The sequence below is a fragment of the Chiloscyllium plagiosum genome, chromosome 7 (genome assembly GCF_004010195.1).
Source record: "Chiloscyllium plagiosum isolate BGI_BamShark_2017 chromosome 7, ASM401019v2, whole genome shotgun sequence".
In the NCBI taxonomy this organism is placed as follows: Eukaryota; Metazoa; Chordata; class Chondrichthyes; order Orectolobiformes; family Hemiscylliidae; genus Chiloscyllium; species Chiloscyllium plagiosum.
The window spans coordinates 101338179-101364359 of record NC_057716.1 but is presented as its reverse complement, the minus strand read 5'-3'; the positions used below and the strand labels follow the sequence as shown (position 1 = coordinate 101364359).

General features: G+C 41.7%; 1 protein-coding gene across 5 annotated transcripts in view; it reads left to right on the top strand.

Annotated features, from left to right (window-relative positions):
- LOC122551801 (myc box-dependent-interacting protein 1-like) overlaps nucleotides 1–25798 on the top strand; it is a 156329-nt gene extending 130531 nt beyond the window's left edge. For 2 of the 5 annotated variants that reach the window (XM_043694269.1, XM_043694267.1), the window contains 9 exons: nucleotides 1421–1549; nucleotides 6243–6353; nucleotides 8547–8570; nucleotides 11574–11717; nucleotides 14720–14788; nucleotides 16310–16375; nucleotides 18145–18261; nucleotides 21578–21679; nucleotides 23432–25798. In XM_043694269.1, coding sequence (XP_043550204.1) covers nucleotides 1421–1549; nucleotides 6243–6353; nucleotides 8547–8570; nucleotides 11574–11717; nucleotides 14720–14788; nucleotides 16310–16375; nucleotides 18145–18261; nucleotides 21578–21679; nucleotides 23432–23539 — 870 coding nt within the window. In that variant the 3' untranslated portion in view covers nucleotides 23540–25798. The remainder of the gene's footprint in view (nucleotides 1–1420; nucleotides 1550–6242; nucleotides 6354–8546; nucleotides 8571–11573; nucleotides 11718–14719; nucleotides 14789–16309; nucleotides 16376–18144; nucleotides 18262–21577; nucleotides 21680–23431) is intronic. The other 3 variants (XM_043694268.1, XM_043694270.1, XM_043694271.1) reach the window with 3 other exon arrangements.
- Nucleotides 25799–26181: the final 383 nt, after the last annotated feature.

Genomic DNA, 26181 nt, shown 5'->3' with positions numbered 1-26181 from the left:
CTTCCATTCTGTCAGCTGCACTCGTGTACAGGGTGATAGGGTTAGAAAAGTCACCTATGTAGAATGAACACCACAGTCCTTCAGGCCAAATAGGCTATTTTTCTGCTGTATAATGTATGTAGCTCTGAATTTGTAAGCCCAGCTTAAACCTCAATGTTGCTTTCAGTCTGTTTAGGTTGAAAAGAGCTCACCGAAAATGCAGTCGTTGCAGTAAAACCACATTAATTTGAATGATCAGAGGGCTGACTGTAGTGGAGTATTGTTTTTTGCTTGGTTTGTCACCAATTACTTTCTGAAGTCTCTTCAATTGTAACTGGGAACTTTCTTTTCCTTCCACTCTATCTTTTTTCAATGCACACTAGAGCTTGAGCGCCAGTGTTTGTGTTTCCGGAACTTGTGGGTTCACGGTCTGACTGAGCTCTGACCCGGTGTTCTTATTTTGCACTGTAGTTGATGATTGGAGGGCTGATGAAGCTGGTTTGTTCTTTTTAACCTTTTCAGGGGAAGTTTACAATGATTTAAATTTTTAATGTAAAATAAAATTATCTTCAATAGCAAGAGAGCCAGTGACCAGATGGCCAATTATTAGGTGACCAGCAAAAGAGGTAGAGGCCACGTAATGAAATATCAATTGAGGCTCAGTTAACAATTGTGTCATTTATGAAGGCTGTCTAAGCCTTTGGTACATTCGCACAAATTGATGTATAGGACTGTTTATTCTGCAGGTTGGGAGGCAACATGTCGTCTTAAAATTCAGGTTTGGATGCATTGTAAGAGACTTCTGCGCCTTATCCAATGCTTTTACCATCTATTTGAAAGGCTGAACTGCATGAAAGTTAATGTAAACTAACATGTTCAGATCAGGGATGCTGAGGGGAATTTAAATCAATTATAGTCAATCTAAAGGGACCTTGATGGTGGTTAAGAAGAACCTATTTCCATAATCAGACAGGTCAATAACCAGGGAGAGAGATTTTGAGCATTCAGACAGAGGGTTGGGGTGTTGAAGAAAGAGGGTTCCACCTTGGACAGTAGGCACTTGCTGGCTAAGAGTGAGGTAGAGGCAGAAACTCTCATTGCATTTAGAAAGCACTTTGATGCCACATGTGGATGGTTCGGAAGGCATGTCAGATTGGATAATGTTTTACTGAGTAATGGGCACCTGCTAGGTTGAAGATCTCCTCCTCTTATGTTTATCTAAATGTAACTAAATAAATGTGAAAAACAGCAAGATTTTATAAATCTGCCAGCTTGATGCATATGTTCTTTCCTATCTTTCTAGGCCCACCTTACTCTGCTGTTCCTACTCCTCAATTCACTTGGTCTTTAGAGTGATGTTTGTTGCAGAGTTTACCATTGTCCTATGTTGATCCTTTTTATCCTGCTTTGTTGCCATTGATGTATTTTTGTGCATATGCAGCAAAGGAAAGGTCCTCCAGTACCCCCGCCACCAAAGGTTACACCATCCAAGGACATCAAGCAAGAAAATATCCTCAATCTGTTTGACGACAGTTTCATCCCTGAGATAAGTGTGACAACACCTTCACAGGTTAGCTATTGTCCCCTCACCCACCCATCACCATGGACTTGTGATCTGCACCACCATCATCTTAACACTCCCCCTCCATCTTTACCACTTGACTAATTTTCATCGATCCATTGTGCATGAAGCATGCTTTGTTTCTATTGTTGGCTTCTCATGTCTGGTGCAACCCTTCAGTTCTCTACCACTTGTCTTGTTTTCCATACAGCTAGATTGGGGCTGTCACCTTTTTACCAATTTCTAACCAAAATGTGAGTTTTGTTTTGACATGTAAATCTCAACGGATCTGTGTGAAAAAATAATTTTTTGGGGGTGGGGGGAAGAAACCCGATTTTTGAATGTTTGACTTTAAATTGTAGTTGCTTGTGATGGCAGCCCAAGTCTAGTACAATCTCTTGCCGGTGCATGCATACGTGGGATTCCCATGGACTGTAAAATCGAACTACTATTTGTTCCTCAGTGCGTGTTGTTGTATATTCAGAGGAAACTGGTGGTCGTCTGCATGCTCCAATCTGAGCAATGGACTTCTGATAAGCAGCTTTTGTTTTCACCCTAATCGCTTACATGGTATCAATATTTAAAGCTTTTCAACAATAATGGCTGTCCATCCAGAATGGAAGTTATGGTTTTTATAAAGTAAAAGTTTTAACTTACTGAGTTGAGGTATCAAATGGGTTTTGCATTTCTGTTTGCTCAAATTTCAATGAATTGTTTGAATGTTTTATAAAGAATTATTTACTTTTCAACCTGTTGACGAGTTAAGCAATTTGAAAAAAATAGTGCTGCCCATTTTGACAATCTGTTAAGATCAACTCTTAAAATACCAGTGAATACGGTCTAATTAGTTCGGCTCCTAGACTATATGCTTCGTTACAAAAGAATCCATAGGCAAAGAGTTGGTTTAAATATAGGAAGAAGTTGTTTTCCAAGTTTATTTGATCTCTGGAATGGATCATTGAGGAGAGGTAGCTTTGTAGTCATTATAGAAGGGAGGAGGTACCTGGACAAGCGTAAGTATTGAATATGGAAAGAGTGGAACTTGTGATTTTATGTGGCGCTTGGATGAAAGCCACAGTGACCTGTGAAACTATCTTAGAGTATTTCCTGACCTAATAGCAGATTGTTTGCCACTCCCAGTAGATAATACTGGGAAGTGAATGAGTCAGGAATGTTGAGGCAACAGTGAAGTTGACAAAATAGAGCAGGCTGTTTCACCATTCATACAGAGGAATGGGCTTAATTTATGAATGATTTGGACGTGAACATTGGAGGGTATAGTTAGAAAGTTTGCAGATGACACCAAAATTGGAGGTGTAGGAGACAGTGAAGAAGGTTACAGATATGTTAACAGGCCGAGGCGTGGCAGATGAAGTTTAATTTAGATAAATGAGGTTTGGTTAAGGCAAAGCAGGACAGGAATTGTACAGTTAATGGTAGAGCCCTAGGGATTGTTGCTGAGCAACGTGACCTAAGGGTGCAGGTTATCATTCCTTGAAAGTGGGGTTACAGGTAGACAGTGTGGTGAAGATGGCATTTGGCATGCTTGCCTTTAGTGGTTAGTGCATTGGGTAGAGGAGTTGGGATGTCATCTTGTAGCTGTACAAGACATTGGTGAGGTTGCTTTGAGAATACTGCATCTAAATCTGGTTGTCCTTTTGTCAGAAGGATGTTGTTAAACTTTGAAGGGTGCAGAAAAGATTTACAAGGATGTTACTGGGACGGGAGGGTTTGGGCTAAAGGGAGAGGCTGAATTGGCTGGGGCTATTTTCCCTGTAGCTTTGGGGACTGAGGGGTGACTTTACAGAAGTTTATAAAATCATGAGGCACAGATCGTGAATAGCCAAGGCTTGTTTCCCAGATGAGTGGAACCTAAAACTACAGGGCATCAGTTTAATGTGAGAGGGGAAAGAAATAAAAGGGACCTGAGGGGTAACTACTTCACGCAGTGTGTCGTGCATGTATGGAATGAGCTGCCAAAGGAAGTGGTGGAGACGGTACAACTACAATGCTTAAAAGGCATCTGGATAGGTATATGAACAGGTTAAGAGGAATATGGGCTAAATGTTGGCAAATGGGACTACGTCAGACTGGGATGTCTGGTCAACGTGGACGAGATGAACAGCAGCATCTGTTTCTGGGCTCTAGGATTGCCAGAGTTTTGGCCAGTCTAAGGGAATGGGAATACAATCGCTGTAGACTGATCGAAAGCTGAGATGTTTCCGACAAAGTCTTTCACCTTCACCTCTAACCCTTTTTTATATTTTGTAAATTTCATTTAAAATATAAAACTACTGCTTAGGAGCACCAATTGGGCCATTTGGCCATCTTAAGCCTGTTGGGTCATCTAGTAGGTTTGTAGCTGATCTGATTGTGGCCTTAGTTCAGTCAGACAAGTAAGTCAATCTATCTCTATCCAATCAATATTTAATTACCTTATCTCCACCCTATATTGTGAAGAGAATTCCACACAGTTGTGGCCTTCAAATTTTCCTCATATCAATCGTAAATCAGTGACCATTTTTATATTTAAATTGTCCCCTTCGAACACGAGACATCCTTTCAGCATCTACCCCGTTAAATCCCCTCTGATTACTCAAGTAATTGGTCTCCTCAATGTTTTGTTAATGCAGACTAATATGTAACACTTTCCCAAAGGCTGTAATTTAGCGTATTGATCATCTGGTGGGTTTGTTATTTATGGTAGGGACTGTTAGATGTACTTTTTGATAGTCAGAGTTCCAGTTAAGCCTCTCCCTACATTTCAAACCCTGCCATCCCAGCAACATCCTTGTAAACCTTTTCTGAACCCTTTCAAATTTAACATATAGCGGGGAGACCAGAATTGAATGCAGTATTCCCAAAGTGGCCTAACCACTATCCTGTTTGGCCACAATGTGGCATCCCATTTCCTATACCCGATGTACTGACCAATAAAGGCAAGCATACCAAATACCACCTTCACTACGCTACCTGTGACAGCTCTTTGAAGGAACTATGCACCTGCACCCCTCAGTCCCTTTGTTCAGTAACACTCCCCTGGCCCCTACCTTTAATTGTATAAGTCCTGCCCTGACTCGTCGTACCAAAATGCAACACCACATTTATCTAAACTATTTTTATTTTTTGTTTAGCATCTTCCATATTCTCTGAGAAACCATCTGTGAGGTGCAGATGACATTTTTCAGTAACAAATCTACATTCCCTGGCCCACTGCCTTCTAATGGCCAGAGGAAGATACTGAGGAAACTCCCAGTTTCTATCTATTCGATGTGAACTTTGGGTCCTGAGTATCCACTTCAAACAAAGAACAGTTATGTTATTCAATAGAGCCCTTCTCCTTTCTCATCTCCTCTGAGAGAGCAAGTGCAAGGGATTACAGTACCTGCATTTTGTTAAATTTTTCTCTACTGCATTAATTCATCTTGGTTTTGTTTTTGCACGATTTTCACCATGGTAACATGAAGTGTGGCTACATAAGGGAACACTTGGGGTCCCTTGTATGATATTTCACCTCTTCCTAGGTACTTCAGAAAATTGTTTCAACCAGATGGTGCAGAGGAGGTAAAGGTGGTGAAAACTTAAACCATGATTGTGACGTGAACACAGATTTGAATGGGAGGGCACCCTTGCAGTGACAGATTCTTCTGATCGACACGTCCTGTAGTTATCTGGTCACCGTTTGAAATCGATCCAAGTAAATGTGAAATTGCAAAAGGATTGCAGTGGGTGTTGTCATGTCAACTTCATGTGTTCAGTCTGTTTCTCAAATCAATGTTTTTTGCTGTGAAATTTTTAAAGGGCTCTTAACTTTTATTTTGCTGTGGAATTGTTTCAACTGCCATCTAATCAACTAATTTCAGGCTAATTTAGGATTATGGTTAACAACTGATTTGCAAACTGTCTTGAGCCATGTCCCACTCAATAAATAGGATGTCCACAAATGGAACGCTCAGTAATCTGTTCTATAGTCTCCTACTTCTCTGTACTATTTTCAGTGATCAGAGTTAAGTTCCCACCTGTGCTCTGATCTGATCAGTACCCTTAATTCCAAATGAAATGTCTTGCCTTCGATCTACCCTATGCCCCACCCACTCCTATGCTGGGAGCAAACAAAATCAAATAGATCTTCTGTCAATCTTGCTGGAAAGTCAATTGTTGGAACGTTTCTGATCCAAGGCATGAATTTGATTGTCCTTGCCTAATTATTTTTCTTCTCTCTATCCCTATAAAGGTATACAGCAAAATCAACAGTTTTTATTCATTCGCAGGCTATTGTTGCTGCTGGCTGGGCCTGTATTTCTTGCCCATCCCTAATTGCCCTTGAAAAGGTAATAGTGAGCTGCTGCGACTTGTAGGGAGGTTTTGTCTCATCTAGTTTACTGCAGAAGGCATCACTGTCTGATCACAAACGACTTCAGTCCTTGGCTCCATGAAGATTGTAGATATGGATGAAGGCAAACTTGCTGCAAGTAGCTTTGGTCTGTCAGTCTCTTCATTTGGAGTATAATTCTTTAAAATTGCTGTTGTGAAAGACTATCATTCTTTGGCCTCATTTTGTTTACATACCCCATCTTTTGCTGCTCTGAAACCTCCATGTGTTTCTGTCATATTTAACTACTCATGACATACCTGTGTAACAAATGAGTAAACTGCTTTTTCTGTTTCTTCTCCTCCTCTCCCCATGCACACTCCTGCTTAGTTTGAGGCACCTGGGCCTCTGCAGGATGAAGGAAGCCTATTGGACTTGGACTTTGATCCTCTGAAGCCAGAGTCCAATCCAGTAGTGAGAGCAGCTTCGCCAGTCTCTCAGGTTTGTTTAGCTCAGTCTTTTTTCCAGTTAGTGCCCCAACTATTCAAGATGTAGAAAATTGAACCGACTTGGAGGCAGGGTTGGTTATTGAATCAGACCATCTTGTTTTCCTGAGAGGAACTTGGGCTGTTTGCGATTGTGGGGACAAAGATTCTGACCACATTCTTGGTTTAATGGAGAACAATGCATCTTGAAACTTTAACCACCATTACCTTCGGAGAAGAGTCTTTAATTGCCTGCCCTAGACGCCCTAGGGTGCTAGTTTAGAGCCACTTTAAACAGTGAGGTGATGGTGCTCCCAAGGTGCTATGGAGCACAAAATGCTAAGGTTTATTTTGACTTACTAATCGTGTTGTGGTGAGGCATTACCCATTCCTGTTTATCTGTCTGGCTTCTTAGGCCATTTCAGAGGAACTTTAAGCATCAATCATAAAGATAATGCATTTTATGATTTTGAACCTACCAAGCTAGGATAAGAGACTGAAAGAGCATTGACCTAATATAGCCTGTAGATTTTAGTTGCTTGACGCTTTTAAAAGCCACACCAAGGTACAATGGAAATTAACCCTCACTGATTAACTTAATGCATGGTCTGTCTTAGACAGTGTATGTTCACAGTTCAAACTTTATTGCTGGAACAGCACAGCAGGTCAGGCAGCATCCAGGGAACAGGAGATTCACAGTTCTAAAGGTTTGGAGAAAATTAACTAATTTTTGAGCAGTAATTGGCATACCAACTCTGCAAATCCCAGTCAAGTTAAGAAAGATGTTTTGAGTTGCCACCCATAGGTCTTCCCTGCATCTGCTAATGCCTCCAAAGAAAGATTATTCCTGCTCCTTATCTACCTCCACCTTAGTTTCCAGTGCTCTTAAATATATTGCTTCTGGTTGCCCCTTCCTGTGGCTGTGTATGATGAAGTATTTGCAGTATGTTGCCACTGCCCATGGTTGCTTGCAGGAATGAGGCGGTCATTTTTTCTCGCATTCAACCCCTTCCACAAGCAGGCTATGTAGGTGTGGTGTTGGCAGCATGGCCAATATTTAGTCCTCGGGTCTGAAAAACCCACTGGAATGACTGTGCAGACTACCTTTCACACTGATTCTCCAAAGCTTCCCCTCCGCCCATTGTGTGATTTTTCTATGTTATGCTTTCTAACCCAGCTTTCCCATTGATTGCACCGAATGGAGAGCACACTTTGTGACTTGCTCAAACAGCTGTTTAATTGGCACTAAGCAATTTTAAATTAAAAACTACTGGTCAGACACTTGCAATTCTTGATCTTTCCTCTTTTTCTAACTCAACCTTTTTTTTTCAATCAACCTATTCAGAGATGTTGTTATAAACCTTTGGAACAGGTGGGACTTGAGCCTAGGCCTCCTGGATTAGAGGGCAGAGACATTACCAGTGCACCATGAGAGCATTTTTAAAGCCTGACTGTACCTGGTATATTCGAGCAGTCTCCCATCAAGTCCTAACCAACCTTGAGTCTGTCTAGCTTGAGATCAGGTGTTTTCAGACAAGCATGGCTGTAGCCATAGGCTGCCCTTTCGTCTACTTGTTCTAAACTATTTGAAACATCTTTTGGTTTATTTTTTTGAAGTGCTTGCTGATTGGATCAAGCCATGGTGTTATCAAGCTGGAATCATTCAGCATCGAAGAAATCCATAGGCTCTTGTGCGCAATGGTTGTACCTACCTCTGGGCCAAAAGGTCAAGGTTCAAGTCCCAGCTGCCTCAGTGCCACATCTTAAAATATCTGAATGCTTTCTTTGGAAAAAATATTTCGGAGGAGTTCGCAGGACCCATTGAGTCCCCATGGTTCTTCAAAGGGCTGTCCAGTTGGACCCAGTCCCCTCAACCTCCATATCCCTATAAATGTTTTTTTCCCTTCCACTTATCTTGTTCAACAAATTGAAACAGGAGAAATTTGAGATTTGGGGCCAAAACTGGTGAAATGGTCTCCTTTCTTGTGTAATTCAGCGATCTTTTTCACCAGTAAATACTTTAAAAGAAAATTTAGTTTCGTCAACTAACACAAGATTAGCTAGGTTTAATTTAACTCTAACTTGGGTGTTTACTGATTATCTTTAAAATGCACTTCCTCTCTTGTTGAGGTATAGTATACTCTTACAAGATGATGTAACTAGCACCTGCTCAATTCACCTGTTTTATGTATTTTATTCAACATGCTAGTCTTTACCTTGGGATTTGTGGGAGGTAAGCACCATAGATCATTTATTTTTAAAACACACTTAACTTTTGGCATGTTCACCAATTCTTGCCTGTTGCTGCCCATCCAGTTGTGTGTGTATATATATAGTCCATGTGCTGTTCTGAACAACTGGCAGAGCCTGAGCTTGAATGAGCAGTAAGGTGCTTTTCCTAATGTTCGCCAGCATGCACTTGTTCATTATTTCTCGTGCAAAATAACTTCTTTCATATACCAACCTGTGACTCTCTGCACCTTGCTCACAGTTGCTTTGCATTTAAAGCCCAATGTCTTGTACAAGTGAATGTTGCCTCCTACATCTGTGCCAGTCTTGTCTTTATCTTTATCAAATGGCTTCTCAAGTTGCAGCGAATCTGTTATGTCCTGTTACTTTTGTCTTTGTACTTTGTTTCAGTGTTTTACAGTCAAAATGGACAAGATTAAGTGATTTTTTTTAACCTGCTGACTAAAGAATCGTGACTCGGGATAGTTTCTTTAATACCTACACATCCAGTTATTTTCTTTTGCCAATTGTGTCCTGTTGCTGCCTTAAACTTATCACCTGTGGGTAATGTAAAGGCATTTTAAAAAGAAAATCAATAAATTTGACTCTCTGGGGATCAGCCAACCATGTGAAACATGGTTTTATGCACTGCTGGAGTTGTACTATGCTGAGTGATCAAGATAATTATTGAGGATATCCAATGTAAGCAAGCTTGGATTGGATCCTCAAAGCACAGTTCAGGATGCTGGAAATACTCTGATCTGGACGCATCTGTGGAGAGGAATATTCAATGTTGCAGATCATCAGAATTGTACCATCAGTCCCATTTTATGGGATGGATAGGTTCTGCTTGCAACCAGTCCAATCAAATTGCAGAAGCAAATTAGAAATTGCTGGAAAAGCTTAGCAGGCCTGGCGGCATCTGTGGAGAGAAAGCAAGGTTAACGTTTCCCTTCCTCAGGAAGGGTTACTCGACCTGAAACATTAACTCTGCCAGGCTTGCCCGAGCTATTACAGCAATTTCTGTTTTTACTTATAATTTACAGCATCCGCAGTTCTTTCGGTTTTTAATCAGGTTGCAGTGTTGCACTTTTTTTGAAGTCTTCTGCAATTATGGGGATTGTATCTTTTTTCTTTTGCTCTTTTGTATAGATATGTATTTAATATCATAGGTTTCTTTAGCTAATTTGTTTAAATAATAGATTTTCTTACAAGGAGACATGTAGGATCTGTGTACACTGGCACCCCTTGCACTTGTGCTCTCAGATTTGTCAGATTGAAGTCACTTCAACTACGCAATTTATTGGTAACTTCTCATGGCCGAAAGGATTTTATTTGTTGTATTTGAAGATAATGTTGGAAATTTATGTTTCATGTTCTATGATGCCAACAGTAAAGCACCAGTGGGATTGTGGTTGTGATGTGGTGTTTTAATCACTAAAATTAACATAAATCTTCCAAAGAGGTTTTTTTGTGTTTGAACCTGTTTTACTGTATTGATGACCCTTGTGTGGATTAAGAGCAGTGGAGATCTTTTAACGTTTTGTAGCATGTCCAAATATTAAGGCATCAGAGTGCCTGATTCAGTGCTGATGTGACTTGGCATTAATCATTCACATGAGCTCAGCCATTCTCAGTAAAAGTTCCCATCTAACTGACTTCCGTTAACCCCAGCTGAAGAATGAGAAGCAATCCAGTAGGAGTTTCTACTCCTTATTATGCAGAGAGTCCTTGACACCTCTCCTGAATAATTACTTAGTGAAACAAAGTACTGTGAAAATTAGGCGTAATTAATTTTCCCAGTAAAATCCAAACATTTCTGCTCTAATTGTGTTCCTTTTAAACTGTCCTGAACAAAATCTTGGGAAAACAGTTCAGTTTCATGAAAAATGTTCTCCCTCGATACGTTTGGAACGTGTATGTCAATGGCCCGACCAACATTTTATTGCTTGTTCCTATTGTCCTTTAACTGAGTGACTTACTAGGTCATTTCAGAAATATGGGACTGGAGTACAATCGATACTGGATAAAGATGGCATGTGTCCATTGCCAAAGGGCATACGTATACCACAGAACAATTGAATAGTTTAAAATCTCTAACTGTTGCTAACTTTCATTCCTGATTCATTTAATTAATTGAACTTAAGTTCCACGGTATGACTCAAACTCATGCCTTGGAACATTGGTTCATGCCTCTGGATTAGTAATCCAGTAATGTAACCACTGCATTATCTTTCCCTAGGTATAAAATAGTTACACTCTGCAGTGAGATGTTGCCAGTTATCTTTGTCTTTGCCAAGGCTGGTCGCCTACAACAGTGATAGCAATCAAATGCAAAATTAGCATATATTGAAATCTGCAGACATGAGCAAAAAACTAAATTATCCCAAGGAATTAAACTGAGTTGCAGTCTGTGGTAACTATGGGGTTAAGCTTGACTTCACAATTGAGTTATTAATTTATTGGACTGATTATTTTTAAAGTAGATAAGTAACTGTTTTACTGGGGAGGGTGGCGGTAAATTGGTGAAGTCCCTATCTCTTTTTTTTTCTTCAATTCTGCAAAACTTGTAGTGGAGTCTTCATTTAACACTATTACTCAACTGTAAATTTTCATTGTTCATTTCCTTCAAACTGGAGTGGGAAGCTATACATGCAGAGGGTGTTCTGCATCATGGCGTTCATGAAGGCCTTGTAAAGTACAATAATCTAACTGTATTTACCAGAAGTATTTTATAATGGTATTGAGTAAAAGTGAAGCTAGAGCCAATGTGATCTGAACAAAATTTCTTCTACAAACATTCAGTAGAGTGCGAATTCTCTTGAGAAAAACAAAATTGGTGCTTTAAGATTCATTGGAGTAATGTTTTGACCGACTATAAACTCTGTAGCGATAAAAGCCATTTTTGTTTGCATGCCATTCTTTTTAATGTGGGTCTCTTCACTGCGAGCCTGTCTTTCCTTTTTACTATACTACTTTCTTTATCTTTTCTCCCTGAATGGTACAGCCTGAAAAAACTGCATCTAACAGCATGTCCATGGACCCGTCTCCTAGTATGGCCATGAGTGATGGTCTTGGTGAGAGCAATTTTGCAGTGGACTGGTCAGCCCAGCCCAGCCTGCATAGCAAGAATGAAGGTGCCCCTGCTCAAGTAAGTGTAAATAATTGCCTGTGTAATTTTAGATGTACATTTCTGAACAATGTGCTGCAAACATACAATATCTGCACTGTAGGTTGCCCTGCAAATGTTTGCCGTTATCAGGGCTCCGACTAGAATGTTGAGCACAGAATTACCACGTTGTCACTTGTTAAGCTGTTATTTTTATCATAAGTTGCAGATGCTGGAAGTATTATTTACTCATCTGAGATGTGGGCATCTCTAGCTGGCCAGCACTTATTGCCCCGTCCCGAGTTGCCCTTGAAAAAGGTGGTGGTGAGCTGCCGCCTTGAACCACTGCATCCACCTGCTGTGGGTTGACCCACAATGCCACTAGGGAGGAGAAAATTCCAGATCAGAAACAAACCAAAACAGAAGTTGCTGGAGTAACTCAGCAGGTTTGGCAACATCTATGGAGAGAAACAAGTGCTTCAAGTCTAGTGACCTTTCAGAACCCAGTTATTTTTCTTTAGTTATTTTTGGCTGTTCAGCAGCTGCCCTGCTATGCCACCTGGAGTCTGATTGAAATCAGAATGGTGATTTTAAACACAGTGGCACTTGGTCAGGGAGAGAGTTCGTAGGTTATGTTCTGGTGTTTGTACTGGAACTGACCTTTGGCACCATTCCAGAATAAGGGTAGTTCTTCGCATCATGCTTTTGGCATGCATAACCTTGGGTGATTATTTACACTGGGCAGGATTTTCCCTTTGACAAATGGCCAGGAAAATCATGGGGGAGCATATACCGAGTAGTGGCACCAGGTAGGTGTTGACTATCTTGACAGTGGAAGTTTTGAGCAGGAAGGCACCGATTAAATCCCTTAACTGATAAATGTACCCGCCATCAGCCTTACTAGCAGACAAAAGATGGGTGGCCTTTGCTTCGTGAAAGCCTGTTTGGTTTTAGCCCAAGTTAGAGGAAATTTGGAGCACAGGTGAAGTTCGGGGTATGGCCTGCCTTGACTCTGACTGCTGACCCCGCACTCCCAATCGAAGCAGTAATATTTTGCTTAAGAGCTGGTATTCGGCCAGTAGTCTTGGCTTTGCTCCCTCTGCTGTACACTGCCATAGCTGGCCTCTGGCTGACAGCTCCAGGTGGGGTGAGGCATCTTTGCTGCCAAATGTGTCTGGTTGAGAAGCCTGCAGCCATCCAGTCACCGTTTAATGCCTGATTTGGCACTTGATCTGGGTTTCTTGCTGATGGGCAGTTGGGGTGGAGCATGATGCATTGCTGTTAAAACATTTCTGTGCACGCACGTGCACATGCCATCTAACCCGATGTTCAGACTGAACATTTTAGTAATGTCATTGATTTGCTTTTTGCTATTCCCATCACCTCCAACTTTGCCATGAATACGATTCTCATTTAGACAATGCCATCACTGTTGGACACAACACTTTCAGTTTAGAATTGAAGCATTGTGCCTCACCTTTGACCTGTGAACTGAAAGACCTTGGCTGTTTGCCCTGTCCATGTCCCTTATAATTTTATAAACCTCTAAGGCCACCCCTCAGCCTCCAGTGGAAAAAGCCACTATTCAGTTCAGACCTTCCAATCCTGGCAGCATCCTTAAGTCTTTTAGGCCCTTTCAAGCTTTAACAAAATCTTTCCTTTAGTCGAAGCACCAGAATTGAACACAGTATTCTAAAGTGCCCTTAACAATTTCCTGTACACCTACAACATGGCATCTAAACTCCTATGTTCAATGCACTGACTAATACAGGCAAGCATGCCAAATGCCTCCTTCACCACTGTGTCTATCTGTGACTGCACTGTCAAGGAGCCATGAACCTGCACACCAAGGTCTCTTTGTTCAGCAACATCCCCCAGGACCTTACCGTGAAGTATCTAAGTCCTGCCCTGATTTGTCTTGCCAAAATGCAGCACTTCACATTTATCTTCATCCACCACTCCTTGGCCTATCTGATCAAGGTGTGGTTGTACTCCATACTCATGCCATTTATTTTGGTGTCATCTGCAAACTTACTAATCATACCTCTTATAAACAGTTTGAATTTAAATATATGAAGAAAAACGGTGCACCCAACACCGATATTTGTGGCACACCACTAGCCACACACCTCCAGTCCCAAAACCAAACCTCTACCACCACCTGTATCCTGCCTTCAGGCCAATTTTGTACCCAGTTGGCTAGTTCCTACTGAATTCCATGTGAACTAACTTTGCTAACCAGTCGACTGTGTGGAACCTTGTCGAATGCCTTGCTGAAGTCCACATAGACAACATATATTGCTCTGCCTTCATCAATGTTTTGTCACCTCTTCCCCCAAAAAAATTCAAGATAGTGAGACATAATTTCCCATGCACGAAGCCATGCTGATTATCCCTAATCAGTGTTTTCTAAATTCATCTGAAACCTGTCCCTCAATCTCCTCCAACAGCTCAGCCACCACTGATATCAGGCTCACCGGTCTATAGTTATTTTTTTCTTTCTTTCCACCTTTCTTGAATATTGCCACCATATTAGCCACCTTCCAGTCTTCTGGCACCTCGTTCATAGATTTTTGTGAAGGTGTTCTTCATCTTATTTCTCCCAAAACTAAGCTGAAACTTTCTCTGGCTTGAAGAGTTCCATTTGATATTTTCAAAAGTATGGATTTAACACTTTGCCATCTTAAATACATTTGAACAAAGTGTAGAATATGACTACTGATGCTCTTAATATTTAGATACCATGCAGACAGGCAAAGGGAGTGCTGTTCTCAATTAAGGACTTAATGGTACTTTTTGACGATGTACCTCTTTCCTCTTCCTTTAAGACACAACTTAAACTGGTTTCCTCGACTAAAAATTTAGTCACTTAATTACTTTGCAAGGTTAGTGGCACACTTTGATAGTGTTTCTGGGGTGTTTCCTATTGTTGAAGTTGCCATCTAAGTCGTGCACAACATTGACCATAAGTGACCCCAGTGCATTTCTGATTTTTCAATTGACGGATTGCTCCTCTGATAATTTTATACTTTGTTCTGTTGCAGACAGTGGAGCAAGTGAATGCCACCAGTGAAGTTGCAGAGAAGGAAGCTGAAGACAAAGTTACATCTGTTGTAGGAACCAAGACTTTCTATAACTAATACTGTATGAGTGTATTTTGGTGACTTTCATACATCATTTGGCTTTGTGCTTGGTTTTTGCAGCATCTGAAATCAGATGTTTCATTTTTTTCTTTCATATTAAGATCAAGATGAAACTAATTTAGGGCCAGAAATACAGCTCGTTTCAGTAGCAAAGCATGGAGTTCCTTAGATTGCTTCCCTGATCAACTTCCTTTTGATTGCTGATGAGATGGAAATGAAAGGGGACAGATTTGTTAGTCATAGTGAGTAAGTTGGAAAGTTGATTATTTCTTCTACTGAATGGAGTGCATATTACAAAGGCAGACTTTGAGGGCTGAAGTTCAAAGGATGTTCCAATTCTGGCCTCTGACTCTGACTCCCACCCATCCATGTATCCACCAACATAAGTGCTCACCCCCGTCCAGCAACCATTGCCAAGACTGGAGCTTGAATTTAGAAGTGCAATGTAATTCTTTCCCCTCATGCACTGAAAGTAGCAATCGATATTGTACAGTCAGTACCTGAGTGCAGGTTGAGAAGGTGCTAGCAGGCTATTCGGCTCTTCACTGTCACAGATGAACTCGAGCAATGAATCTTGTCGCTCAGACAGAGGCAAGTCTACCCATGCCTGTGCTAGTTCTCTGGAACTTTTATTCTCTTCACTTGTCCGCACCATTTAATGGACAGAGTGGAAGAAAATGTTTATACTGGCACCTTTTGGTAGATTGGGCTGATATGTTTTTTGCCTCCAATGACTTATTTCTTAAAGTATAGGCCATGTTTTAAGGATGAGTCATTTTATACACAGTAAAAGTGAGATGCATGATTGTGGTGATTTGTTGACTCATGACACCAGGGTGGACTCCACTGATTCACTTAAATGATTATCTCATGATTCTATTATTCCCATTTTCAAACTCATGTGAAAGACAGCACCACTGACTATGCAGCATTCCTCTGTACTGCCCTGGACCATTGATCTTTTTGAACATCACCTGAAGAGCAGGTAGACCTCAATTTAACAAAGCATCTTTTTTTAAAAAAAAAAATTGTACTGGGCCCATGAGCATCAGTGGCAAGGCCAGCATTTGTTGGCCTCCCTGACTGTCCTTGATGGGGAGGGGCTGCTACACTGTGTAGGTACATAGTATCATCATCTGTAGAGGATCAATCCCACATGTGGTTTGCTGAGTGCTCAAGTGCCAGCCACATAGCTGTGTATGTGGAAGGTTGAAGAAGGAAAACTGGTTCACTCCTCACTCCCCACTCAAGATTCTCAGTGAACCAGTTGGGTTTTTACAGCAACATAGTCATCAGACTAAGATTTTATTCTAGGTGAGTTGAATTTTAATTACCTAGCTGTGATTTGAACTTGTCTCTGAGCATTTGGGCCTCTGGGTTTCTGGACATTGGCTATGCTATTATACCTTAGTAATCAAAGCATTTTATTTGAATATGATTTGTAATGTTGGATGCCAGTCTTCCATCTAATAATATTTCCCTGAATTTCAGTTGGAGGCCCAGCCAGAACCAAAGAACGAACTTTTGGAAAATGAAGCTGGTACAGAGCTGGCCATGGTGAGGGGAAATATCGAGAGAAGTTTCTACCATAGCAATAGAGGCATTTCAGCCCTGCACGTCTGTTAGATTGTGGTTGATTTGTTATTACAAGTCCATCTACTTAGCTTGGTTCTGTAACATTTCATAGTCATTAATAACCTAGTTGTGTTTTCAGGGAATCTGGAGTAAGGATGTTGGTTAAACTATCTTGTTCATCCCAGCGGGTGTCTTGTCTGTCGTTTTCATATGTAGCATCCGTTCCACTCTGCTGCTGTTTTTGGGTTTTCTTCTACCCTGGGACTTGAATAATGTGCGAATTGGTTAAAACAGTAAAGCAGAGTGGACCTGTTGACATCTGACTGAACTGAAGCTGTGCAGACTTTTTAGTAGGATCACATGGTGGAAGCCAAACTTAGAGGGTACAATTCATCCTACACTTGAATTCTTGTCTCCTAATGTCTCAAATTTGCAAACTGCTTGTATTTCAAACCCTCCAAGTCCCCACTGTTTCGAGTCAGTGCTCTGAAAACCCAATTGGTTCTGACTCCAGCCACATCTACACTTGCCATTCTTTTTTTTCTTCCCCAGCGCTGACTGTCTTTTCAGTGATTTAACCCCCAGACACTGGTATTCCCTTTTTAAATCTTCATGTACCCTAAGGGCCCACTTGAATTGGGAGACGGTGGGGTGATAAACTTGCAAGGACCTTTCACATCGTCCAAAGTCCAAAAACACTTTGCCCCCAATGTATAGCTTTATACTGCAGTTGCTTCTGTTTTGCCAACCATTATGGCAGCCATTCTGCACAGAAAACTATCCCACAACTTGTATGCAAGCTGACTTCATCAGATTTGGTGCTGGTTCGATGATTCAGAGATCAGTGTTGACCAGCATATACAAGGAGAATTCCTCTGGTATTCCTGGATTAGTGATGTGGGATTTCTTAGAGGGGGTTCAGCATCTCACCCAAAGGGTGACCGCAATTGGTGCCTACTCCTGAGTTGTCTCAAAGGTTCTCTCCTAAAGTGATGGTGAAGGCTACACTTGTTTGAAATGACAAGATGGCAAATAAACTGAGTTTTTGTTCATGCCAAATGTTACATAGAACATAGAACAATATAGCACAGAACAGGCCCTTTGGCCCACGATGTTGTGCGGAACGTTTGTCCTAGCTTAAGCACCCATCCATGTACCTATCCAATTGCCACTCAAAGATCACCAATGATTCTGACTCTGCCACTCCCACAGGCAGCGCATTCCATGCCCCCACCACTCTCTGGGCTAGTTGTATGTTGGTTTCAATTTCCATTCACCAACACCCCTTTTGCTTGCTGACTAGCTTTGGCTCCTGGTCCAACAATGCCTCAACTTATTAAAAAAAAAAAAAATCCTCGGAGGTTTAGAATCCTTCACATTGCCTGCTCTTATCTTGTAACCTTCTTCAGTCCCCTACAGCTCTGGGGAGCCATGGCCATAGCACTGATATTTAAATGTTCCAGACTTTGATTGTACCTTCTGGTATCTAGGCACTGAGCTCTGGAAGTCCCACCTAAACTGCTGTATCCTTGGCAGATCTTGAGAACCTCCTTGATACTTTTAGACAAAGCCTTTGTCCCCTCGTGTTTGTTCAAATAATTGTCAAATGTTATTTGATAAAGCACTCCATTGAAGGCTCAGTACAAGTGTAAGGTGGAGTAGGTAAGCAGTATGGTTTAGTTTTTCCACGTTACTTCAGTGCTGCTGAAATTTGCATTATGCTAAATGCTGCCTATTTTTCCTAAATTAAGCCCAAGGATGCGTTGCCAGCTGTAGTGACCGAGACTCTTCCAGCAACCACAAATGGAGCTGTGTACGATACAGTCCCTGCTGAGGATATGGAAATGCCCCCTGGATTTCAGTTTAAGGTGGGTGTCGAGTTTAATTTGGTAGCAAAATGCATTGAAGTAGCTGCTACTACTTCATATTACTCCTATCTTTAGGGGTGGCACGATGGCTCAGTGGTTAGCACTGCTGCCTCACAGCGCGAGGGACCCAGGTTCGATTCCAGCCTTGGGTGACTGTATGTGTGGAGTTTGCACGTTCTCCCCATGTCTGCGTGGGTTTCCTCCAGCTGCTCTGGTTTCCTCCCACACACACAGATGTGCAGGTTAGGTGAATTGGCCATTCTAAATTGTCCATAGTGCTAGGTGCATTAGTCAGAGGGAAATGGATCTGGGTGCGTTACTCTTCGGAGGGTCAGTGTGGACTTGTTGGGCCGAAGGGCCTGTTTCCACACTGTAGGGAATCTAATTTAATCAAGTTTGACCAGAAAAATAAAAAGTCCATCAGTTAGTGTATGTTCAGCAGGGCTTTTGTTTTGAATGTGTGGGGATGGGAGAGACTGCAGTTCCATATCCCATCTGTATTCTACACTAGCCTCATGGACAGAGGTCAGCACAGTGAGAAAAGCTTGTCCACTATTGGAGCTACGACACTACCTTTGAGGGGTGTGGAGGGTAACAATTTACAGGTTGAAATTTAAATTGGGAAAAGCACGTAGAGAATTCATTTGTGTTTTTAAGGAAATTAGGACCCTTCAACAAACTTGCAGTACTGTCATGGAGCTGTCCCTCACTGTATAAATACCACTGGCATTACACATTGTGGAAGAAGACGCACTACTACACTCTACAAAGAGTTGAGAGCACATGAACATAAATGCAATATAGTGAATAACCATGCCAAATGTAACTATGTGACTGAGTTGGTATCATTACCATGTGCAGCAGTTTTTGGAATGACTACAATAATCAGGGTAACTATGAAGTCTTGACCTGAAATAAAATTACCTAAACTACGCTCCCCTCAATTCACTGCTGTCCATGTGCATGTCCAGTAGTCACTTAAATACCCCTAATGACTCTGTTTCCACTGCAACCCTGGCAACGCATTCCATATGCTCACAAATCTGTGTAAAGTACCTACTTCTGACATCATCTCTATACCTTCCTCCTAACACCTTAAAACTGTGACCCCTCATGGCAGTCAGTCCTGCCCTGGGGAAAGTCTCTGGCTATCGACTCTATCCATGCCTCTCGTTGTCTTGTACACCTCGATCAAGTCACCTCTCTTCCTCCTTCTGTCCAGGGAGAAAGGTCCGAGCTCAATCAACCTCTTCGTAAGACAAGCCCTTTAGTCCAGGCAGCATCCTGGTAAATCTCCTTTGCACCCTCTCCAAAGCCTCCATATCTTTGCTAGAATAGGGCGACCAGAACTGGACACAATATTCCAAGTCTGGTCTCACCAGAGTTTTGTAGAGGTGCAGCAAAACCTCGCAACTCTTAAACTTGATTCCCAGTTAATGAAAACCAAAACACCATATGCTTTCTTAACAACCCTATCCACTTGGGTGACAACTTTGAGGGATCTATGTACTTGAACACCAAGATCGCTCTGTTCCTCCACACTGCCAAGAATCCTGTCTTTAATCCTATATTCAGCATTCAAGTTTGACCTTTCAAAATCCATCACTTGCCATTTATCCAGGTTGAACTCCGTCTGCCGTTTCTCAGCTCAGCTCTGTATCCTGTCAATGTCATGCTGCAGCCTGCAATAGCCCTCGATACTATCAACAGCTTCTCCAGCCTTTGTGTAATCGGTAAATTTACTAACCCACCCCTCAACGCCCTCATCCAATTCATTTATAAAAACTACAAAGAGCAAAGGCCCAAGAACAGAGCCCTCTGGGACCCCACTCACCACTGATCTCCAGGCAGAATACTTTCCATCTACAACCACTCTCTGCCTTCTGTCAGCCAACCAATTCTGAATCCAGACAGCCAAATCTCCCAGTATCCCATACCTCCTGACTTTATGCATGAGCCCACCATGGGGAACCTTTATGAAATGCCTTGCTGAAGTCCACGTACGCCACACCCACTGCTCGGCCTTCATCGACCTGTCTCATTGTCACCTCGAAGAACTCGATAAGATTTGAGGCATGACCTGCTCCTAAAAGCTGTGCTGACTGCCCTTAATCTTGCTCTACTTTTCCAAACAGTCATAAATCCTATCCCTTGGAATTCTTTCCAAGGCCTTGCCGACCAAAGACATAAGACTGACTGGTCTGTAATTGTTAGGGATTTCCCTATTCCCCTTCTTTAAAAGAGGAACAACATTTGCCCCCCTCCAATCCTCCTGTACTATTCCCATGGAGAGAGGAAACATCTTCGCCAGTGGCTTAGCAACCTCATTTCTCGATTCCCAGAGCAATCGAGGACAAACCTGCTCTGGCCCTGGGGAATGATCAGTCTTGATGTTTGCCAAAGTTTCCAGCACATCAACTTCATCAATCTCTATCTGTTCAAGTCAGTTTCCCAGCTCCTCAAAGTTCTCACTCACAACAAGGTCCCTTTCCTGAGTGAAAATTGAAGCAAAAAACTCATGTAGGGCTTCCTCTATCTGCTCAGCCTCCACAGCACAAGTTCCCTACGCTATCCCTGACCGTCCCTACCTTCTCCCTGATCGTTCTCTTATTCCTCACGTATGAGTAAAATGCCTTTTGGGTTCTCCCTAATCCTTCTTCTTGCCAAGCCTTTCTTGTGCCCCCTCCTGGCTCTCCTCAGTCCAATTCTGAGCTCCTTTCTGGTAAGCCTGTAATCCTGTAAAGCTGTGCTAGACGCTTGCTACCTCCACCTTACGTAACCTGCCTGCTTCTTTTTCACGTGAAGCTCCTCTGTTCTCGTCATCCAAGGCTCCTTAATCTAACCGAGTCTACAAACTCAAGGTTAGTGGTGGTAGCTGGGAGGGAGGCTGTATGGTTTAGATAGCACCTACTTAAAACAACAATCACTTACCTTCCCAGCAACCTCTGCTTCTTCTGCTCTCTGCTCCTGCCGCTCGAACTCAAAGGGTTATTAATGCCACTGTCCTTGATTCCCCAGTCGTCTCAGCCCTGCAACTCTGAACTGCTTCAATTCTGGTGGCCCACACCTTTCTAGTTCCTTCAGTTCCATTGTTAGCAGCTGTGGCTTCAGTTTTTGCCCTGAGCACTGGAATTCCCTCCTTTAAGCCCTTGATGTCAGTGACCACCTTGGATGTTTTGGTTAATGCAGACAACTTGAAGCTGCTGATTCGTGCCAAGGAAATATTGGCGTCAGCGACCCATGAGAATTGACGCTGAAATTTTTGTGGAATAGAACGGAAGCGCATGAATTGTAATGAACTTTGTTGTTGTGGCAGGTTCGTGCTCTCCATGATTACAATGCAACAGACACCGACGAGCTGAACCTTAAAGTAGGCGATGTCATTTTTGTTGTTACTCATGAAAACCCAGAAGAACAGGTGAGCAGTTCATAAACATTAACTATGGTCAGAGGAACTTCACAACTTTATTTCGGTGTAGAATGTTGTGTGGTAAATTTGGGGTTGAAAAAGGAGGTGGAAAATCTTCCATTTCATGTAGTCCCTTAGTTTGCCTTTTACAACTTCATGTTGTCCCGAAGTGCTTTTAAAACCAAGACTAACTTTGAAAGTCATATAGGAATCATGGCAACCAATTTGAATGCTGCAAGCTTCAATCAAGTGGTGATGGACAAAATGAAATAATGATGCTACTCTGAGCTTCGAAAACCTTTGTGTTCTTTGCCTTCCAAATTATAAAATTCTCCATGACCAAACGACGTTATGGCATCTATGATGTGACCTCCTTTCCGTTTTCCGCATCAATTGAAAGTGCAGTGGCAAACACTTAATATGGTTTAAGATCAAAGCAAATGTGTTCTCCATGCCATAAACCGAAACCGTTGGAAGCACTCCTCATTCCTGGCAGTAACTGTGGAGAGAGGAACAGCATTAAAATCTCTGGTCAGAGACCTTCCTTCAAGCTTTCTTCATGATCCATAATATTACCTTTTGTGTTTTGTTTTAGCAATACTGACTGGTCTGCTGAATATTTCCAAAACTTGCTGCTTCACCGATAGAAATCGGAAATGGTATTCCTTTACAGTATTGGGATATAAGCATCAGGCGTTTTGCAGCACAAAGCATCAAAAGTTATTGGATTACTGAGATATGGGAATGGAGAGGAGGAAATGGGAACTCTATCTGAAGATGTGTTTAAAGCCTACGTTTTGCAATTTGATTTTAAGTTCAATGCATTCACACAGTTCAGTAAAGGAGCAGTTGGTATTTGGCAGGGAATGGGATTGTAGTAATGTGATCCCACTTGAACATGATCTAGGTTGACTTATGGTGAAGAAGTGCTGCATTCTCAGATGTCTCATCTGATAGAACTGATTAAATGGATGCTCTGCTTGCCCTCTGATGAGGGTTCTGAGCTACTATGTTGGAGAAGAGCAATGAAGTCTTCCCTGGTGACCAAAGCCACATCTGACACTATATAATTTGACTGAGACAATGAGTTGTCTCATTGTTTGTGGGACCATCCTATGGGCATATTGGCTGCACACTTCTGTATTGTAAGTGACTAGATTTCAAAAGCACTTCACATCCATTTAAAGTCCTGTGGTTGTGAAAGGTTCTATAAAAATGCAAGTTTTAAGTGTATTGTTCTTTCTAACTTCAGGTCTAGACACAAGGCTCCCAAGTAATGTCTTCTCATACTGATACATTCCTGAATTCCATAGCACTCTTGAGTCACCAATTTTATCTTGGCATTCAATGGCATTGGCTTTACTGAATTATCCCACTCTCAATATCCTGGGGTTACCGTTGATCAGAAATTGAACTGGACCAGTCATATAAAACAGTGAATGAAAAATGGGAGACACTCTAGATGAACAGGGTGCATTCTGCGTACATACCATGCAAAATAAATGGTGTATCCAAATGTATGTTTGTGTATCGAAATGTTGGCTTTAGCTCTCTGTCCCTCACCATTGAAATTCTGCTGAGCATGCGACCTTTACCCGAACCTGGGGAAAGGTACAAAAGGGCAGGTCCCAGATGACCCCTTTTTACCGTGATAAAACTGACTGGTGAGCAGAAATTGAACTCCATGCCATCTGAGATGGGAAAGCTGATTCTTGCTAATGTTGCATCACTGTTTATTTGTAATGATCTTTTCCTCCACAGGATGAAGGCTGGCTCATGGGCATAAAGGAGATTGACTGGATTCAGCGCAAAGATCTGAAGATGGCCAGGAGTGTGTTCCCAGCAAACTTTACTGAGCGTGTTCAATAACCAGTCGGAAAGGAAAGAGCAGAGAAGTGAGAGGAAACTCGTGGGACTTGCAAATGGAAGACCCACACCAGTGCAATTTCCTCATATTCTGTCAACTGAAATGCAGAAGTTGCCATTGTAAATGTGAAGCATTCAGCTGTGGTTCATGTTTACCAACTCTGGGCTATGGTGCTTTGAATGCTAGTCAAAGGGCAGCTGGTGCTTGGAACAAGCAGTTCTACCATTAAAACAGCAATTTACTCTAGTTTCTCCATTGCATGAAGTTCTGTTGTGACAATTTGAGCATACGGGAAAGTCCAAACATATCTAAGGTATTATGTGATATCCAGATTAGAAGTGGGAGAAGGTTGATTGTGTTTGTTTTTAAAGCTACTGGTGTTGCTTTTTAAGAGGTCTTTGAGCTGACCTTCCAAATGCTTCAGGAGGCAATTATGTAAGTGATGCAGTTAATGTGTGATCCTTAAACAGCCAATGTAAAGCTTGATCATTCTTTCAAGTTATGTTCATTGGATGGTCCTAGGGCAGTGACTGAAATGGGCAGTTAAGAACTGAATTTACATGAAGCTATTCATACCCTTGAACCACATTTGATTCTACCTTTTTTATATAATTTCTGGAAAGGGGTGTCCATTGGTTTATTTTCAATGGTTCATTATTTTCATGAGAACTCTTGAGCGAGAGAAAAATGAATCTCTGAAGCAATTGTTGGGTGATTGCTACAAGAGCCTGCCTACTGTAGAGAATTGCAGGAGAGTCATGATTTTCATTGATATATTATCAAAAGGTAGAAAGTCAGTCTTCTGTTTTTTTTTGTTTTTGCTTTTGGGTTGGGAGTTTATTTTCTCATTGTTCATAGGCTGGAACAGTGGTTAGAGATTAGTCTGCAGCTAATTCTGGATAGAGTTGCATTTGAGATTAAACATCCCAGAATATTTCCAAGACTACCTTCCATCCTATTCCCTTTTACAGCCCTTTCCCATTGGCTCTGCGGCAATGCATCTGACCAATGAGAAAGTAAGAAGGCTCTTCATTATTACTCTTTGGCTGATTCTTGACAGTCCCTTGATCATTTTTTCTTTCCAAACTCTCATTTTTAAAAAGAGCAGAAATGTTGAAATCCTTTTCCTGTGGTGTCAGAGATGATCTTTCTAAATCCAAGGAAGCCAGGACAAATCTGGAGAGTTGGCAACCCTGGGTGATATCAGATTGGCATTGTTCATTCAACCTTGGTCAAGGTTAATTTGTCTTCCATGAATTTGAAATTGATTCTCTCAACCAGGTTGTAAGGCGTTTTATCTGAAGCATTAATGACTCCCAGTCTCAAAACATCACACACTTCCTTCTGCATCGGTCTCAACTCCTTTTCGGCAAAGCAAGAGGTTACTGCTAACCCTGTGGACTTTGGCCATGAGGTCCATTGAACCTTGCTGGAGCCTGTAGGTATTTCAGTCAATTCTGTAGGGATTGGATGGTGGGAGCTGATAGATGAGCATGATGGTGGAACCAATCCTTGACATCTCTGCATACCCCATGCCCCCTGCTGGATAATGTGTGTAACAGTCTGGAGCAGAGATTTTTTTTCACTTTTACTCTTACTCCTTCCCCTACCCCAGGGACAACTGATGCCAAATAAACCCATGAGCCCTATTCGAGTTCTTGTAAACCTGTCCAGCTCATTGCAAGCGGTCTGAATTAAGATGTTGATCATCTTTTATTTTTTTTTAAATGCTGCTGTAGCCTTGGCAGGTTTGTCTCCAATCCTGAGGGGCCTGACTTACCAGTATTTTAATTATTGTAAGTCCTGCAACCATGTATTTTTTCTCGTGAGTGAGATATTAGTTTACCTTGCAATCAAGGTTTTAAGCTAGCCATCTGTATACTTTTATCTTGTGTCTATTATGTTCAATGTGAGTCATTGCCACCTGTATGACTATATGTAAATATAATAGTTTCCCAACAGTGAGATTTTGGAAGTGGTTTGTTTCAGTATTGTCCTATTTAAAAAAGATTGTCAGTTTTCCAATACTGGAACATTAGTTTGTTAATTGAAAAGTTTCTGTTGGTGAATTATCTCAGTGTCTTCCACAAGCGTTGTGTTCTGATCCGTTTGTTTTTTTTCAGATGCAAGCAGCCCTGATCACTTCTGTGTGGTGTTACAGCCTGTGATATCGCTCATTCCCAGTGATTTTATGTAATGTAGTTGGAATTGCTCTGTTCATAGCTAATGCACAAAGAAATAAAACTGGTCTTCTGGTTGCATGTGTTTGATACTTATGGAATTTGTTTGTGTTCTTGCCCCTTTCTCTGGACTCAGTAGCATAAAAGTAGAAGGACATTTGGTTGTAGGAGAAATAACCTTTTAGGGAAACTCTCGTCAATCTCATGAAACTACAAGAAAAATGTGAGGACTGCAGATGCTGGAGACCAGAGTTGAAAAGTGTGGTGCTGGAAAAGTACAGCAAGCCAGGCAGCATCCGAGGAGCAGGAGAATCGATGTTTCGGGCATAAGCCCTTTTTCAGGAATGAGGCTGGTGTGCCAAGCAGGCTGAGGATAGGTGGAAGGAGGTGAGGGTGAAACTACAAAACAGGATGGCTTGTGTACCAAGCAGGGTAAACGACAAGTCATAGAAAGAGCTAATAGA